Source organism: Scomber scombrus, chromosome 17, assembly GCF_963691925.1.
Source record: "Scomber scombrus chromosome 17, fScoSco1.1, whole genome shotgun sequence".
Lineage (NCBI taxonomy): Eukaryota > Metazoa > Chordata > Actinopteri > Scombriformes > Scombridae > Scomber > Scomber scombrus.
This window is the reverse complement of record NC_084986.1, coordinates 13,124,892-13,142,735: the sequence shown is the minus strand read 5'-3', so window position 1 is coordinate 13,142,735 and position 17,844 is coordinate 13,124,892. Positions and strand designations below refer to the sequence as shown.

At 39.0% G+C, this 17,844-nt stretch overlaps 2 protein-coding genes across 4 annotated transcripts in view; one reads left to right on the top strand and one right to left on the bottom strand.

Annotated features, from left to right (window-relative positions):
• Positions 1-7,301, bottom strand: part of nbas (NBAS subunit of NRZ tethering complex) — a 156,315-nt gene extending 149,014 nt beyond the window's left edge. For all 3 annotated transcript variants that reach the window (XM_062437119.1, XM_062437120.1, XM_062437122.1), the window contains exons 1-6: positions 7,194-7,301; positions 6,742-6,793; positions 5,688-5,724; positions 3,097-3,174; positions 2,330-2,377; positions 1,167-1,210 (exon numbers count right to left, since the gene is read on the bottom strand). In XM_062437119.1, coding sequence (XP_062293103.1) covers positions 1,167-1,210; positions 2,330-2,377; positions 3,097-3,174; positions 5,688-5,724; positions 6,742-6,793; positions 7,194-7,286 — 352 coding nt within the window. In that variant the 5' untranslated portion in view covers positions 7,287-7,301. The remainder of the gene's footprint in view (positions 1-1,166; positions 1,211-2,329; positions 2,378-3,096; positions 3,175-5,687; positions 5,725-6,741; positions 6,794-7,193) is intronic.
• Positions 7,302-7,768: 467 nt separating this feature from the next.
• On the top strand, positions 7,769-15,753 carry ddx1 (DEAD (Asp-Glu-Ala-Asp) box helicase 1). Its single transcript, XM_062437512.1, has 26 exons — positions 7,769-7,822; positions 7,923-7,974; positions 8,143-8,206; positions 8,296-8,325; positions 8,773-8,869; positions 9,125-9,172; positions 9,306-9,389; positions 9,534-9,617; positions 9,712-9,788; positions 9,886-9,958; positions 10,082-10,158; positions 10,255-10,369; positions 10,566-10,704; positions 10,988-11,048; positions 11,185-11,283; positions 11,480-11,569; positions 12,593-12,781; positions 12,977-13,028; positions 13,199-13,345; positions 13,504-13,595; positions 13,677-13,749; positions 13,869-13,941; positions 14,096-14,138; positions 14,214-14,309; positions 14,626-14,746; positions 14,998-15,753. The coding sequence occupies exons 1-26, from the start codon at positions 7,807-7,809 to the stop codon at positions 15,126-15,128; spliced, it is 2,223 nt and encodes a 740-aa protein (XP_062293496.1). The 5' UTR covers positions 7,769-7,806; the 3' UTR covers positions 15,129-15,753.
• Positions 15,754-17,844: the final 2,091 nt, after the last annotated feature.

The following is a 17,844-nucleotide window of genomic DNA, read 5'->3' as shown; positions in this document are numbered from 1 at the left end:
AACTACTGATACCAGTGTTTCTGCTAGGTCAACTCCTCTGAGGTGGCTTCTGAGCTAACCATCTTCACTATTCTTCTTTTCCAGCACTTGGGAACCAACAAACATGACTTTTCTTTGTCTTAAGAGGCTGTAGCATTTATTAACTCACACACTGTAGCCTGTACTGTACATTTATTGCCAGACTTACAATTTACTGCTAACCTTTTCCTCTCCTCCACCCACATTCACCATCGCTTTTTTGCTGTTTGCAATCACTATGCACACACATTTCATACTACCCTATTCCTCGAAAAGAAGTGACTCTACAGAGAGTTTCCCAGGCAACGACACAAAAGTTGACTCACATCTCAGAACAGCGCTGCACAAATATGCCCCAAAAAACAAATGATTTCCAAATGAATGGATGTTTGGCATTAAAACATTTTTCTTTTTGGCCTGGTGGGAGTTCTGGTTGACTCATCTGACCCACCAGGCCTCTACAATTATGGGGGAAATATTTGATCTGAAAAATAACTTATTATAACTATTATAATTACCCATCTGTTAACTCTACATGAGTCACATAATTTACTTGCAAGATCTGTTTTTTAATGCTGTTTTCATCGTTTGTGATGTGAAAACATCAGATAAATAAACAGTTTGCTTCTTGGTGTTAGTTCAGTTATAAAAATCCAAGCGCGTTGAGCATCTCTCCTAACAGCTGTTGACGGTGCTGTCAGCCGAAGAGTTGATCACACTAGACGGTAGAGGAGGTGGCAGTAGAGACACTGATCGCTTCTGTTTAAACAGAAGTTTAGTCGACTGCACGGTATATAACAACCGAGCAGACAGTGTCAGAGCTCGGAGCAGGAAACAAAGTCACCCTGTGTTGTTCTGCTGTCCTGCACTTCCATCATCTCGCATCAATTCATTTTAAAATAGCAATGGCCAATGGGGAAACTCCAACACTCAGCCGGCTAACCAATGGTGTAACGTCATCTCTCACTCACTGGCCGGTCCAGCCAAAAAAGACTGCATGACGCCACTGCTGACTAAACTACACAACAGTAACCTCATCATTCATAAACTAAATGGGGTGTTAAATGAGGTGAGCTATGATGATTCCTCTCTTTCATTACCATGAAGCTCAGTATGTGATTGATAAAAACATGGGGAAAGGTTCTTACCCTGGCACTTCCCAATGACTGAGCCGAAGTCATCTCTCACAGACCTGAGAAGGAGACACACATAAAGTGAGAGTGAGCAGGAACAAAGCAGTGGCATTACACAGCTTGACAAGTAAACACACACAAAAATAGTACAAAAAAAAAAAAGTACACACACCTAGCCTCATATATGAACTGATATGAGGTGAGTTATAACAGCCACTGATAGCCTGCCAACTAAAGTAGCTCAATGGATCAAGCCGACTAGGCCTTGAGAGTAGGCAGTGTTTAGACTGGTTCTTAACAGAGCTCACTGGATAAGGCCTTGAGCTGACTTAACACCCGCTCACATCAACTAATGCTTCAGCCAGGCTATAAAACACTGTGTGATTAAACAACAGTTGTGTGAAAAAAAGAAAACAAAAGAAACCCACAAGGCTGAAGCATGAGTGGAAAGACATGATTGCTCTAAAGAGGTGAACACACAGCACCGTTCTGAGTACAGTGAGGTTTGGTACTCAGCATGTTTCACATATTTAAATGTTTAAGAGGATCAAAATGGTTAAAGGGTTTTCCCTTTAACCAGTCTCCTCTCTCCTGAGCCAATGCTGCACATATTTTGAAAGGCACTTCATTAGCCTCTGGAGAGCGAGACATATTTGTATACCTGTTTCATTGCTATTGATTTTCATTTCAAATTTGCTCCATTCAAAGAATTACATTTTGTCAATAGAGCACATTGCTGAGTGAGTACATTTTGTCTGTGTAAATGGGAAAATTGGATTTGTGCCTGGAAATAATTACAACCACTCAAAATGAGCGCAAACATACTCATGTCCTCTCTCACACCTACCAACACACACCTCTCTCACACCTACCAACACACATATACACATTTAGGGAGAACTAGTATTCTCAAAATGTTGAGTTTATTTTATTTTGTACCAAATGAGAGCAAAATGAGAGCCACAAAAAATGACTCAAATATTGTCCTGTAACTGACTGTATTGATGTTCAAAGTAAACTGAAAAAAAACCAAACAAAGTTCATTCTTTAGATGCAAGCTGAGACTGCAGCTCTTCTTAAGGTAGATGTGATAAATCACCCCATTAATTAAATGGCTCTCTATCACTGGCATGCACAGGCAGAGCGCCTCACACAGCAGGATAGGGTTCAGTAATTACCTAATCTCCACACACTGGTCCTGAACCACTGCCAACAGTTTGCCATTACTGTGGAGAAAAAGAAAAAAAACAAGAGAATGGTCAGGAATGAACAAAGTAAAAATAAATGAGAGAGAGAGGAAAGAGAGCAGAAGGTGAGATCAGTGAGGGAGATTGAGAAGTAAACACATTATGCAGACAGATTAGAGAAGACAAGCTTTTTATGTTTATGAGTGTGTGTAGAAGGGCAGGATGGATGGAAAATAGATAAAGACTGCAATTGGAGCCCAGGTCAGGCGGCTTGAAGAGGAGGAACAATAATGATTGGGAGCATTAAAGAGAGCCAAAATAGTTTCAGAGGGAATGAAATGAGGGAAGATTTCGGGGCAGACAGAAAGGAAACAGAAGGATCGAGTACATCAAACTAATAGACATGCGCAACATCAATTGACCTCGCTTAACACTGTCTTACATGGTTGAATCGATAGCCAATTAAAAACTGCCTTTCTGCTTGGTTTATCAGTTGTAATGAGTATAGTTAAATGATTGGTTGAGAGGGTATGCGAAGGGAGAGACAACCAAAGGAGAGGAAGGCTTAGTGCATGTCAGCAACAAAGTAGTCCACATTCAGGTATTGATCACTGTGTGTGTGTGTGTGTGTGTGTGTGTGTGTGTGTGTGTGTGTGTGTGTGTGTGTGTGTGTGTGTGTGTGTGTGCGTGCGTGCGTGCGTGCGTGCGTGCGTGCGTGCGTGCGTGCGTGCGTGCGTGCGGGCGTGCGTGCGTTGTACCTTGCAAGCACCAGCTCCCAGTTGATCTGCTTGTTTGCCAGGCGGTGAAGCCCAAGAGGCAGAGACGAGCTGGTGGGGCTGAGATTCACAGGGGTCAAAACAATCCGAAAATTAACACAAGCTCCATAACTGCTTCACAGACTCATATTTACAAAGGATCTTATCTTACTACCAGGAATCTAACTAAGAGTTTACTTGTAAGAGGGACTGAGAAAACTCCAGAGTAAAAGAAGGGGTGAAGTTGACATCAGCATTGGCTGATGGATGACATCATGCTGCTGAGTGAAATCAATCACTATGTATAATGTAATTGGTTGACAAGTGTGTAGGTGAAATAAAATACTCATAAATATACAGGAAAGGAAGGCATGATCAATCAGTAAATAGATGAAAATATTTTAAACGTTTCAAAATAAGTCACTAATTTCATACATGAAATTAAAGAAAATATTTTCTCATTAGGTATTGTATCTGCGTGTGATATTTCGTCACACATAAACACACAAATCTTCTTCTACAAATCCTTTGATGTAGTCATTATAAATATATGCACCAAATTCACCAGATATTACAGTCACAGCTGTGAAGCAGGGCTTTAGTTATTTAATTCAGTTGGTGACATTGAAATGTCAAACAGAAATCTGGGCAGCGTGTTTTAGTTTAAAGAATAATTCTGACAGACTGCTGAGATATTTTAAGTTTATCTGTACCACAAACTGAAGCTGACTGGATCGTTGGATGGGATCATTAATTCGCTGCTATCAGAATACCCATTTAAAAGTTAACTATCATTGTATTTTTCCAAATCACTGACATAAGTAGGTCCATTATCTGCAGAAGCTGACTGCCTGTGAGCAGGTCTTTTTAACTAACTCTTCTGGACTTCTTCTAACTTTTCTACCAACTTTTAGCACTAAAATGTTTTGTGAATTACTTTTAGACCCAGATGTGAATACAGTCCCAGAACTGTAAAGATTTTAGTTTTCCCTTTCGACTGTAATATTGAATTATAAATTATTATAAATTTTAATCACTGTTTAACTCCTCTGTTGTAATTGTTTTTAATTACAGTGTGAGTGTTTTTTCTATTTCATTACAGTCTCAGTTATAGTTTTTTGAGAATAGTTGATACCAGTGATGCTGCACAACCTCTGTGGGCCTACTCTATTTGGTTAAATCAAATTAAATTCCTCATCCGATCTCATCCACAAAGGAGGAGGGCCGTTAGATGGCTAGAGGAGTTCTTAAATATTTAACTGTTATTGATGGTGCCAGCTAACCACCTGCTGACAAGCTTAACAAGCCTCGGTGGTAGAGCATTACAGAATCCACTGCAGGCCACATCTAGCCATCTGTCTACATGCTCCATCCCACAGTGTGCAGTACGAGCAGGGTGAACGAGGTCAGTTTATTCAGATTCACACTGCAAAATAAAATCTTCAGAAATATGTGGTGCATCTTGAATGCAAGCTATGTGTATGAGTCCTTGTAGTGGATTTCAGGACATATTGATCAACTAAGCCTAGTAAGGCCTGTGTCAAAGTGCAGTTGTGTTCACATCTGTTAAATTAATGTTATATTCTTTCCCCTGTATTTGTCTTATGGAATAAATAAAATACACCAATGTCTTAACTAAACCTTGAATATTCATTGTCTTCATATGATGTAATATTGACATAACAGTAGATCATGGCTAAGAAATATTCAGGGGGAAAAATGCATTTGTTTTAAATACCATTCTATGGTACATTTCTCGCAGTACTTTTAAGCAGATGTGGGCTACCTCACCTATTTTCACACAGCAAATGCCTTTTTCATGCCATGCCATAATTTAGGCCTAACGTGATGCATCAGTTGGTTTGATAAGTGAAACCATCTGAAAAGTTTTCCTTGGAAACTGGGCACTTTCAAAAAATATATACTTGACAGGTGATTGGATGAATCACCTGTCTACCACCCTGTATCCTTACAATGCAGCTGGATATGCGAGATCACAAGATCACATAAAACATAAAACGCTGAATGGTCAAGCACATAACTTGTAGCCTGACCAGATGGATTATTGTATGATTTCACAAACCCAGCTGCTTTGCAAGGTAAGTTTGGGCCATCATCTGCTGACTAATTGATAACCAGATGTAACATGATCTGAGCAGCTGCTTAACAATGTCCTGTGAGAAACCCTGTTTATGATTTGCACATTAAAATAGTGCTATACAAATACTATAAGGGGTATAATATTGTTTTACTAGTTCAGCCCTGCCATTAAAAACTCATTAAATAACTGATAAGTCTGCGTCAATTAAATGTACAGTGTTATTGAAATGTATACACACCTTTGCATTTATAAGGTAGCCCATTCAAACATAAGTGTACCAACATTAAAAATCAGAGCAGTGTTTAGGTGTTACGTGGTTTAAGTCAAATGTGTATTCAGCCACACACACTTGTTCTAAAAACTGTTATAATAATCAAAACTTCATGTCGCATGTCAGTCCATTTCACTGATTAAAATTAAGCAGCATGTGTAAGTTAGGACAGACTGTCCTCCCTGTTAGCCTCCGACTATATGATAGTGATGATGAACTTACCTGTACCACAAGTAGTGTAGGATCAAGCGGAATGGGCCTGTAAACAATGGATCACAGTTAGAATACATAGTAATGGTAACTGTGATAATGTCACATTGTATTGATCAGCATACAGAAGGTCTCTTACCACAGTATAGATTAGAAACTGGGGACAGCATGAAATGATATTTGGTCTCTTTAACCAAATCCAAGCAAAGGCGGTCAAATTATACTGCTATAACATTTTAGCAACTAACAAGACCAGCAACAGTTCATCAACACTTTCTTTGACTTACAGATGCTCTGGCGTCATTGGAGTTATGCCAACATGGCCTCAACAAATTATATCTAATGTATTACATATTTGTTTATCTTATCCTGCACACAGATCTATATGTGACCTATCACCCTTTCTCCATTTTAAAACAGGGTAGATATGCAGATGTTGCGTATAAAGACATTTTCTTCAAAAGTAGTAGTCCTAATAGTTGATTTAATCTTGTGTTTTTATGCTGGAAGAAGTCTTAAGCATTTATGATCCACATATCTAGAACGAACTTCCAGAAAACTTGAGGTCTGCTGCAACTTTCAGTTCTTTTAAATCAAAGCTGAAGACTTTTCTTTTTGTTGCTGCCTTTCATGAAATCAAATTTGAGGCTTTTGATTCATTTCTTGCACTGCATATTTTATGCACCTGTTTTATCTGTCTTATTTTATTTTCTATTCACGTAACTCTTAAATAACTCTTTTTAATTGTAATTTAAATGTCTTTTCATGAAGTGTTTCTTAAAGATTTTGTCTCAATGCCTTTTATGTTTTATGAAAAGCACTTTGAATTGCCTTGATGTGTTGACTCTGATTTACAAATAAATTGCCTTTCCTTTACAGTATTGCTAGTCTATTTTCCATTGCTACCAACTCCTATGTTGTATTCTGGTAAGAGCAAAAGTTTTCCTTAGTAGATAACCTGGTTGTAACCTTTACAGGTGGGGGATAATACTTGTTCTGCAGTGAAGTAATTTGCCACCTTTGAAGCATGCACAGCACCACAAGTCAAAGTAAAACAGAAACTTACCTGTGATGGCTTTAGCAACAAGAGAGGTGTTGTACTCTTTGTTGCCTCGCAACTGCAAATGTAAAGAAAGTGACAGGTGATCTTAATAAATCTATGCCGTCATCACTTATCTTTTGCTGATAATGGACTTCAGATAAGACATTAGATGGGTTTAATAGTACAGTATAAACTTGCTACAGGGAGCAACAAATGAATGGTTGCCTTCTAAAAGGAGCATGTCTGTCTATGGATACTGCAGTAGAGCTACACTAATTAGCAATGTGATATAAAAATGTGCAGATTTAGTTTGTTTAACCAGCAGATTAACAGTTTGTTTATGCTACGTGGCTTTTCGCGGCTGACCCCGTGCAACTGATTATAGTTCACTTTCGGAAGCTGTTTTTACACATAAATGTTCAACACACAACCAACACGGCGGGCTGAAAACGAGCCATAATAAAAGTATGACTAACCTGAGTGTCCGTCTCTGGCGGCCATTCAGTAATAACAAGTAAATCGTATAAAATGTTTTCATCTTCGCCTTCTAACAAGCTATCTTCAGCCATATTTGAACCAGCTGTCAAAAGTCTACGGCGGTCAGCACGGGACAAAGTGTATCCAGTAAAACCGCGTTTGGAAATTGTTGCTAACCACACAGGTGCAGCGACCACCAACCTGTGTATAGAGAGATTCAATAATAAAAATGTTGATGTGGGACTGGCACCGCAACTGATTACAGTATTTTATGTAAAACCATCCGGAACTAAATGTGATAACACTGGCAGTACGGCCCGCTATTGGGGGTGCACCGTGTCGACATGGTAACCCCATCAATGTAGGGTAACCCCACTTTTGCCGCTTCAAAATATTTTTGTCTTGCTGGTTTATGGTGTGACGGCGCTGTGGTTAAAGCCTGGATAGGTTTGGGCACATAAACTACTTGGTCAAGGTTTGGGAAAATCATGGTTTGAGTTAAAATAATCTCTTGAAGTGTGATGAGTTAAAGTTACTGCTTTCTTAACAAATCTCGCGAGAGAGTCGAACACGTTGCATCCGGTCGGATTGAACTCGTAGCAAGCAACTACGATGGCAGCGTTTTCTGGTAAGATTATTGAATACATTTATATTGTTGGGGTTTACGTCAACCCCCAAACGACTTTTAAAAGCGTATTGAACCATTCATTATGACATTTGTTCAACAGAAATGGGGGTTATGCCTGAAATCGCGCAGGCTGTGGAGGAGATGGACTGGCTGTAAGTCACTCTACAAACACCAGACTGTTTCATTCATGTGCACATCAGAATTGCTAAACCTAATGCATATGATGTGATTTCTTTTCATGTTGTAGTTACCTTTTAGAAAATGCAATTAACCTAAAACAGTAGACACTACATTGATTTATTCCAATCACTGGATTTCAGGCTACCTACTGACATCCAGGCAGAGTCCATTCCCCTCATTCTTGGTGGAGGAGATGTACTTATGGTAAACATTTAGCTGTCTCAAACACATTTGCCCATTTCACTGCACACTGCAAATTTGACAGGTGACATTTCTTTTTTTTGTTTTTCCAGGCAGCAGAAACTGGTAGCGGAAAAACAGGAGTAAGTACTGGACAGCAGCACTATTGTATTTGCTTTTGATTCAATTAACATTTCACCCTCAGATCAAATGACTTAAATGAAGCCCAAAGGAGATTCAATGATGTCTGCAACATTGATCAACAGAAAATGACTCTGCAATTTTTAAAATAATAATTTATGTTGTTGTTGTAAGCATAATGTCAAATATTTTCTGGTTTCAACTTCTCATAAGTGACGATTTGCTGTTTTCCTTTGTAAAATATGACTGTGATTTGAAGTTGTGAAGGATTCAACTGTTAGTCAGACAAAACAAGCAAACTAAAGACATCACTGCTGCCTCTTAATAAATTGTTTAAACTAATAATTGTGAAAATAAACAGTAGAGCAATTGTAAATTAAGATACTCATTAGTTGCAGCCCTAGAGCCATAGTGTGATAGTTATTCATCATTTCCCTTGTCCACTTCAGGCATTCAGTATCCCTGTGATCCAGATTGTGTACGAGACCCTGTCGGACCAGAAGGAGGGCAAGAAGGGCAGAGCAGCCATCAAAACTGGAGGAGCTAGTGAGAACATCTTTACCTTCAGTTTTCTGGATTTTAATAACAATATTAAGTCACAGTTTACCAGAAATTCGGTGTCATACATCTTAATAGTTATCTACTCTAACCTAATCTTGCTTGATGTCCAGACCTCTGCATATATCACAACCAGTCAGTCATCACGGTTACTGTGGTGGAACTATTCAAGTAGATATGCTTAAGGTCTGTGATGCTGTGATTCTTCAGATGTTTGATTTGTTTGTCTTTATTGTTTCTCAGTCTTCAACAGCTGGCAGATGAATCCTTATGACCGCAGTTCAGCCTTTGGTAAGTGGAGCAAAAATAAGCCTGTAATGTCCCATTCAAACTCTAGAGGACAGTCTAACCATATGTTACAATATATCCCAGTTTTGATATTTTTGCCCTGTCGAACAATTGTTGCTTTTCTGTTTCTGGACAGCAATTGGTCCGGATGGACTGTGCTGCCAGAGCAGAGAGTTTAAAGAGTGGCATGGCTGTCGCTCTACAAAAGGCGTCACCAAAGGTAATTTAAACATTTAAAGACACACTGATTACACACAGGGAACCCAATCACCAAATTATCTGTGTAACTGTTATCCTTTTATTAGTCTTTGACAGTGATTTTTTTTCCTCTCACCTGTCCTCGTCAATGTCTTTCTGTGTTCAGGGAAGTACTACTATGAGGTGACCTGCCATGACCAGGGGCTGTGTCGTGTTGGCTGGTCCACAAGTCAGGCAGCCCTTGACTTGGGTATGCAATATCTATGCTGCAGAAACATATAGCAGCTCAAATAAAATGTCTCAATAGAGAATTTACTCAATCCTGGTCTCTTTTCTCTTTCTAGGAACCGATAAGTATGGGTTTGGTTTTGGTGGGACTGGAAAGAAATCGCACAATAAGCAGTTTGACAGCTATGGCGAGGTAACAGTTAACTAATGATTGTGTTATTTTAATATGTAAAAAATTGTGAGTATAATTTTCAAGCGTATGTTCTCTTTTTAACTTTGTGTCTTTGCAGGAGTTTACCATGCATGATACTATTGGATGCTACCTGGATCTTGACAAGAGCCAAATTTCCTTCTCTAAAAATGGTAGTCTCACTACATTAGTTATGATTCTCACCATCATGAATATGTAAAACATCTGGGGTTTCAGTGTAAATAGCAACTTAACTTATGTTTCTCTCCCCTTTTCTCTATGTTTTCTTCTGCCAGGTAATGACCTGGGTTTGGCTTTTGAGATTCCTAAAAATCTTCAGAATCAGGCCTTCTTTGCCTCCTGTGTGCTCAAGGTAAGTGCTCAAGAACACTTCAAATGTGGTAGGTAACAAACCCAGAGGTGCCAGGTTACACCATACAAATTATTATCTCGCTTTTTTGTATGCCAGAATGCAGAGCTGAAGTTTAACTTTGGAGGAGAAGACTTAAAACATCAACCTAAGAGTGGGTTTGTCGCCTTCAACCAGGCACCAGACGGTCACTCAGTCAAATCTTCTCAGACAGGTCGGTGGATTCTACTTCATGTCTCATATTAGCAATAATAGTTTAATTGGATGATGCATGCATACTTTTTATAATTGAATCTCTTTTTACTTGACATTTTTAAAACCACATACAAATTGCCATTATTAATGTAAAGCGCCACTACAAACAGTGTAATGGTCCATTCCAATGTTAACTGACTCTTCTGTTTGTGCAGGCAGTGCCAAAGTGAGTCAGCTGAAACCAACATCCAATGCACCCAAAGCCCTGATCCTCGAGCCTTCTAAAGAACTGGCTGAACAGACCCTCAACAATGTGAAGCACTTTAAGAAATATGTGGATAATCCCAAACTCAGGTATGACTCAGTTTCATAGCGCTGGTATCCACATTGGCTGACATACATTGCAGAAAGCCATGAATTCTACAAAGAATTTCATATACATTTGTGAAAAGTAGTGAGGCAGACAGAAATTAATCCTGCAGCTAAATTAACAATTTGTTGATCAATGTTTCTATGAAATTTTGCATTGCCAACGTTTCTCACTTAAAGTGTAATTCAAGGTTGACACCAGGAGATGGGGCCAGCGCTCAAGTATAACCATTTGCCATCAGTGTGTAATTTTAATCTGTCACCGCAGGGAACTACTGGTAATTGGCGGTGTGGCTGCCAAAGAGCAGCTGGCTGCTCTGGAACAAGGGGTACGTGACATGAACTGTCTCTGAATAAACATTCAATTAGTCTTAGACACTGTTGAATAGTGTAGAAAGATACAGGATACTAGATACTGACAGTTTTACTCCCTGTTCCGCTTTTGCCTTCAATGTGTTTGATCAGATCGACATTGTGGTGGGAACACCTGGCAGACTGGACGACCTTATATCCACTGGGAAACTCAGCCTATCCCAAGTCCGCTTTCTTGTCCTGGATGAGTGTGTATGTACAACACATCTACAGTGTTTTCACATAACTTTTAGGTGCTTCTACATTAAGAAGCACTGGTTGTTTACAGCCAAGAAATGTGTAAATGTAAAAATATTGGTACAAATATTGGATTTTATTTCAAATCAAAATCCCTTGAGAACTCAAAGTATTTTCAGTGAACATTCTTGGGGGTTCTGTGTGTCCTCAGGATGGCCTCCTATCAGCAGGCTATACTGACTTCATCAACAGGATCCATAACCAAATCCCACAGGTCACTTCTGATGGCAAGAGGCTGCAGGTAACACTTATTATTAGTTGAATGCGTGATTTAACTGACAGTTTCTTCAGTATATTTTATGAAGTGATGTAGAGATGCATGTTAGATCTGAACAAATCAATTTTAATGATCACAACAGTTAACAAAGCATTTTCTGAATCCCCAGAAAGTTTCCATATTTTCAAGTGGTGGCTTTAAATACATTAGATTAACCATTTGCATTTGCACATTAGATCAAATTTCCAATGAGTATGTTTCATTTTCTAACCCTAAACACTACAGTTGTGCTCATCTGTTGTTAACTAAATCACAATATGTGGGTCACTGACGTGACGCCTACATTTTCAGTCTAACTGCATTTTTTTCAGTTACAAAAAGGTTTACATTGATAAAAAAAAATACCATATATATGTAGTACCTTTCCTTTATATGTAATCACTTTAACTTTTCAAAAAACACAAGTTATTAGTCATTTTTCTGTTATTTAAAGTGACAAAATATCATGTGGTGCGACCAATAATACCAATAACTGTATTAAATTCAGAGTAAAATATCACTTTTAATATTAATCACTGCTACAGTATGCTTAACTGAATTGTATTTTTAAAATTTTTCAATCATTTTTAAGCAATTTACAGGAAAAATAAGTCTTACATACATTTAAGAAGTCAACTGTGACATTATAAAAACATAAATATGAGATTATTAGTTATAAAAACTTAAAAGACATGCAAATAATTTGTTTTCTTAACACTTAAATTCATTTATTTTAAGATAGATCATGGTCGCACCACATGACTTTTTTAAGGTCAGTTCTAATTCATCGAGATGGAAAAACACATAAAACACCTAATTTACTATTTTCATATGTATTTATGTGTACTCAACATTCTTAATGTTTGAATTACTGCAATAGATATTCCCATATTTATTATTTTTAAATAAATCCTTATACGTCATTGACCCTTGTATGAGTTTTCACATCTGAAGGTGAGGTGCACCTTGTAGTAGTTTAAATGCATCAGCTGATCTCCTTTCTTCCAGGTGATTGTGTGCTCAGCCACGCTGCATTCGTTTGACGTGAAGAAGTTGTCTGAGCGCATCATGCACTTTCCCACATGGGTGGACCTGAAGGGCGAGGACTCTGTTCCCGAGACTGTCCACCATGTGGTGGTGCCTGTCAACCCCAAGAATGATCACCTGTGGGAGCGGCTGGGCAAGAACCACGTCAGGGTGAGCGAGCCCCCCCCTCTCTCTCTCCATTGCTTGGCGAAGGAAACATTTCATGGTGACATAGGAGTATGCGTGGCTATAAGTGCTCCAGCTGGAAGGTTCCTACACTTGCAGAGTATCTTGCAGGTTGTTTGTCATTTCTTTCTTTTGGTTTAGAGTAATGTGCTGACTGCCTTTTCTCTTTTGCTGTGGTAGACTGACGAAGTCCATGCCAAAGATAACACCAGACCAGGAGCCAATTCAGCAGGTGGGTGAGAGCTACAGATTAAAAAAGTTTCTCCCTGCCAAATTTAGTCTTGGAAGGTTCTTTGAAACTCACATCAACAACAACACAGATCTTATATTTGCATTTTCCCTCCATCAGTACTCATGAATGAGGTCTTGGTAACACAAACCTTTTGATTGTGTGAATTTTAGAAATGTGGTCAGAAGCTATTAAGGTACTGAAGGGCGAGTACACAGTGAGGGCCATCAAAGAGCACAAAATGGACCAGGCCATCATCTTCTGTCGCACCAAGATTGACTGTGACAACATGGAGCAGTACTTCATTCAGCAGGGAGGAGGTAGGAGGCCTTTGTGCCATTTGAGAATTTCCTTTTCAGCAACCACAGGTTTTAAAAGAGGCAACATTCCATCGCATATATATCGCAAACACACACGTTAATATAAGGGACTGATGTTATTATTTATTTTTTTCCATGACATGCTCCGTTATCTTTAGGTCCAGACAGTAAAACCCACCAGTTGTCCTGTGTTTGTCTCCATGGTGATCGTAAGCCCAACGAGAGGAAAAATAACTTGGAGCGCTTTAAGGTAAAAGAACACTAATTTCATGATGTCGCTTGAAAATATGAAACCAGTTGTTCTGTATTTAAGGTTTCCTTGTCTTCTCAGAGAAAAGAAGTGAGACACCTGATCTGCACAGATGTAGCTGCCAGAGGGATTGACATCCACGGAGTTCCTTATGGTAACAGAAAGATATCAGACTTCCAGTGAAAAATAAAAATAAAAATGATTGCTGCATTTTACACATGCATGTCCACTTCCTGCCATTTGGTTGTCACAGATGTTTTCTTTTCTCTCCAGTGATTAACGTCACCCTGCCAGATGAGAAGCAGAACTATGTCCATCGTATCGGCAGAGTGGGCAGAGCAGAAAGGTTAGCAGTCGCACACTTGGAAATCTGTGTGCATTTGCATGTTGTTTTGGTTTTCAAGTTCATTATTACAATTTCACTAATATGCCTCATCATTTACAATTTATCTGAAGGACATTAAATTAAAAATATTACCTGATTTCTTTACAACTTGCAGAATGGGTCTGGCCATCTCCTTGGTTGCTATGGAGAAGGAGAAGGTAGGTTGGATGATAAAATACACGTTCTTGATTTGTTTTGGACATGGTTGTAAGCATATCTGTTCATGTGTGCAGGTGTGGTATCACGTTTGCGCAAACCGAGGCCGAGGATGCTACAACACCCGACTGAAGGAGGACGGAGGTTGCACCATCTGGTACAATGAGAAAGAGGTGAACAAAGACACTTGACGCAAACTGAATCAAGTTGAGGCAGCAAGTTAAATTTGCTGTTTTGAAATGCGACACTGTCTCCCAACCAGCAGAGGGCTTTTTAACATGATTTGTCATCCCGGTAGAAATGGGACCCTCGGATTTACAGTGCGTGTCGGGGTGTGAAATCGAATATATTCATTGTGAAATCCTAGTGAGCAGTAAAGTTGTTTTGCTTCATAGCACTAAAAGGTCAAGCACACCCACTTTTGTCCCTGTCTCTAAATGACGTCACCCAACATGCTTGTGCCCTTTTTCCCTTTTGCTCTGATCGCAGCTTCTGTCAGATATTGAGGAACATCTAAAGTGCACCATCACCCAGTGTGAGCCTGACATCAAAGTACCTGTGGATGAGTTTGATGGAAAGGTCTCTTACGGTCAGCGCAGAGCATTGGGAGGTATGTGAATAAAAGGAGGGAATGAAAACAAAGACCACTGATGATTGTTTTATGGTTGTATGTTTTTGCACAGTTGTGGTATGGCTTTAAAAATAGTAACCAATCTTTAAGTCAAGCACTTATATACACTGAAATATCTATAATTGTAATGAACATTACATTATATTTCACAAGGTTATAAGCTAGTTGGCTATAGACATGTATTACATTCATCGCTGTTATGTTGAGCTTGACCAGTTGCTCTCATCCAGGTGGTAACTACAAGGGTCACGTGGATGTGCTGGCCCCGACAGTCCGTGAGCTGGCTAACCTCGAGAGAGAGGCCCAAACTTCGTTCCTCCATCTGGGATACATGCCAAACCAGCTGTTCAGGGCCTTCTGAATGCACCTGAACGCACCTCAACTAATACTACTGGCTATTCCAGAATTAATAAGAATAGGACATTTTCACATATTGCAGTGACTACATCTTTGTGCAACTAAGCAGCAGTGTGCAGTCACAGTCCAGTTGGGATTATTTTTTTCATTCAACCATAAATACATAAATGGATGCATAACAAATGATTTACATGAAATGTATACTAAATGGTGTCAAAATAGCAACATTTAACCAGGTAACTCAAACTTATCTGCAGCCTGTATCCAAACGACAAGAAGATTCCTGATTTATGTTTAGTTGTGTAATATTCTCCTTCAAAAGTTGGGTTTAAATTTTGTATTTGGAAAGCTGAAGCCATGTCAACTTTCAGCACGTAAGCTTGTCAAGAGTGTTGCACTTATGTTTATCTTCTGCTCTGAAAATCAAAGGCCTTCATCTCACAGCTAGCAAAAAAAAATAAAATCACACATCATCCTAACACTAAAGCAAAATTTAATTGGTTCAATTCTTTCTGATTGATATGACTGAATAAAATATTTAAGTTTATCTGTGGAGTAATTGGCTGGAAAGTCAATGGATTTCAGTTGCTTGATAATGTGTTTTCTGAAATAAACTATTGAAGTCCTCAGTTTGGATTTGTTTCCTTATTTACAAGGCAGAAATAATTTGGAACTAAATCCTGTCTTACAAATAATCATTCAGTGATTATTTAACCCCTGAGTATTTGCAATTATGTGTTAAAAATCTAAATATAGCAATGAATGAATGGATGCCCTTTTTCCTAATTTATGGAAATGATTGTGGTATGTGTACAATCTGTTTTTAACAGTCAGCTCTGAGACGTCTTTATTTTGGAGTCTGCGCGCGCTGCTCTTTGTCATCACTTCCTGTCGTAGCTTTGCATCGTTCCTCGTGCAGTTCAGAGATTTTATTTACACGTTAAGTCATTGTTTGGAAAACGGCATGAGAGAGAAGAGTACGTCGGTGATTGTTCACTTCTAACTTCCATAAGGTACGTTTTTTCCTGGTATTTCGGTCATGTGAAGCAGTGATTTAACCATTTCAGAGCAGCAGCTCTGAAAGCTCAATAATTAACTTCTATGTTACTTCTTAGGACTCCTTAAACTTTTGTATGTTGATGGAATAATACAATTGACAAGTGATCTTTTAGGGTACGGTAACTTTATTGATACCCCGGACCTAGGAATGTCTGACTATAAACTACATGGTGGTGTGTTGCTGCACTGAAAGTGGGTGTTTACATCGTGAGCTGGGGGCCATGTTGGGGGCCAGTTACACAACTGGACACATCTTGCACTCATAAAAGTGTTTAAGTCATCGTACCAAAAGCTGTTGAAACCCTTCTTTCAAACTTGTGAAACCTTTTCATGTTTTGCGCGTCCACGGTCAGCTGTGGCCTTCTTTGATACTTTCGGGCGTTCTCGGGCACAGACGCGTCCCACGTGTGCGTGCTAGTAAACACAATGTGATTTTAAGTTTTAAAATCCAATCTATGGATATTACAAACCGCTGTGCAGTGTTCATCTGATGAGCATTTAAATGCAATAATCTGTGCTCACTGACTCTTTAAAAAACACGCCCATAATAACACAGCCCCTGTTTGTTTCACACAGGGCTGCAGCTGATGAGTTCCTGTATGAAAGAGTGGACTTAAATATTAGACAAGGTATGCATCTGTCTGGGGCCCTAAACGGTTTTAGGTTTATATGGAAAATATTTAATTATGTTACTATTCTAACTCATTGTACCCTCCAAAGCACTTGAAAAACTGTATATTTCTAGTTCAAAGGAAAATAGTCTACTACTGTATTTACATGACAGATAAATGTTACTCGTTGTGTTGCAGATTCAGAGAAAGTTAATAGTTCTACTTTAAAAAAAAAAAGGTTTGAGTACTTCTTCCATTGCCAATACCTACATTCCCAGTTAGAAAAAGAATAATGTGAGAATAAAGCAAGAAAGTGTTTGTGTGGGGCCCCTAAACATTGAATCTACCCCTGTGTGTGTATCGCTGAACAACAAGAAAAAATCATAAAAAAGAAAAGCTTGGAGAGAGAAATATATTAGCCTACGTACGCAGAGGATAGACAAGACAGGCAGTGCTGTTTGCTTTTCTAGCACATGTGCAGTTGGCATGCTTGCAATGCATTGTGTCCACACAGTCACAACTTTTGGGCTGCGTGTGGACGTCAGTAAAGGGGATGCAAACCGTCACAGCCACGCAGACGCAGAAAGTATGAGTCTTCCTTTAATTTGTCAGGTGGAACCACAGCAGTTATCTGAACATATGTTTTAGAATCAGCAGCATTTGGTAAATGTGCTTGTCTAATTTTGCAATGTATGTCAAATGCAATGCACGCAAATAGGTTGTCATATTGTGACTGGTTCATATTTACAAAACTCTGCTATTGTTATTTTTGTAGTGCTCCGCATGCATGAATGAACTAACATTCAAACTTGTTTCGTTAGGAGCTACATTACACCTGCATGCTTCATCGCCCATCGTGAAGAAATGGAAAAGCTGTGCAGAGTGGCCAGATGGATGCAAAGATGAAGTATGGGCAGGATGTGATGGATCATGGAGGAATGTCTTGGCTTAACTAAATTAGGTTTTATGAGGTATGTACTACCTTAAATCACACTAAATTTGCTGGTTTGTTAGAAAGTATTAATTCAGTGTTGGGCAATTATTGCAGAT

Excerpts from the sequence above, each read along its gene's own strand:
- ddx1 (XM_062437512.1), top strand. Across the intron at positions 11,049-11,184 it reads TGGCTGCTCTGGAACAAGGG|ATCGACATTGTGGTGGGAAC; the intron begins GTACGTGACATG and ends GTGTTTGATCAG. Across the intron at positions 13,346-13,503 it reads CTTCATTCAGCAGGGAGGAG|GTCCAGACAGTAAAACCCAC; the intron begins GTAGGAGGCCTT and ends CGTTATCTTTAG.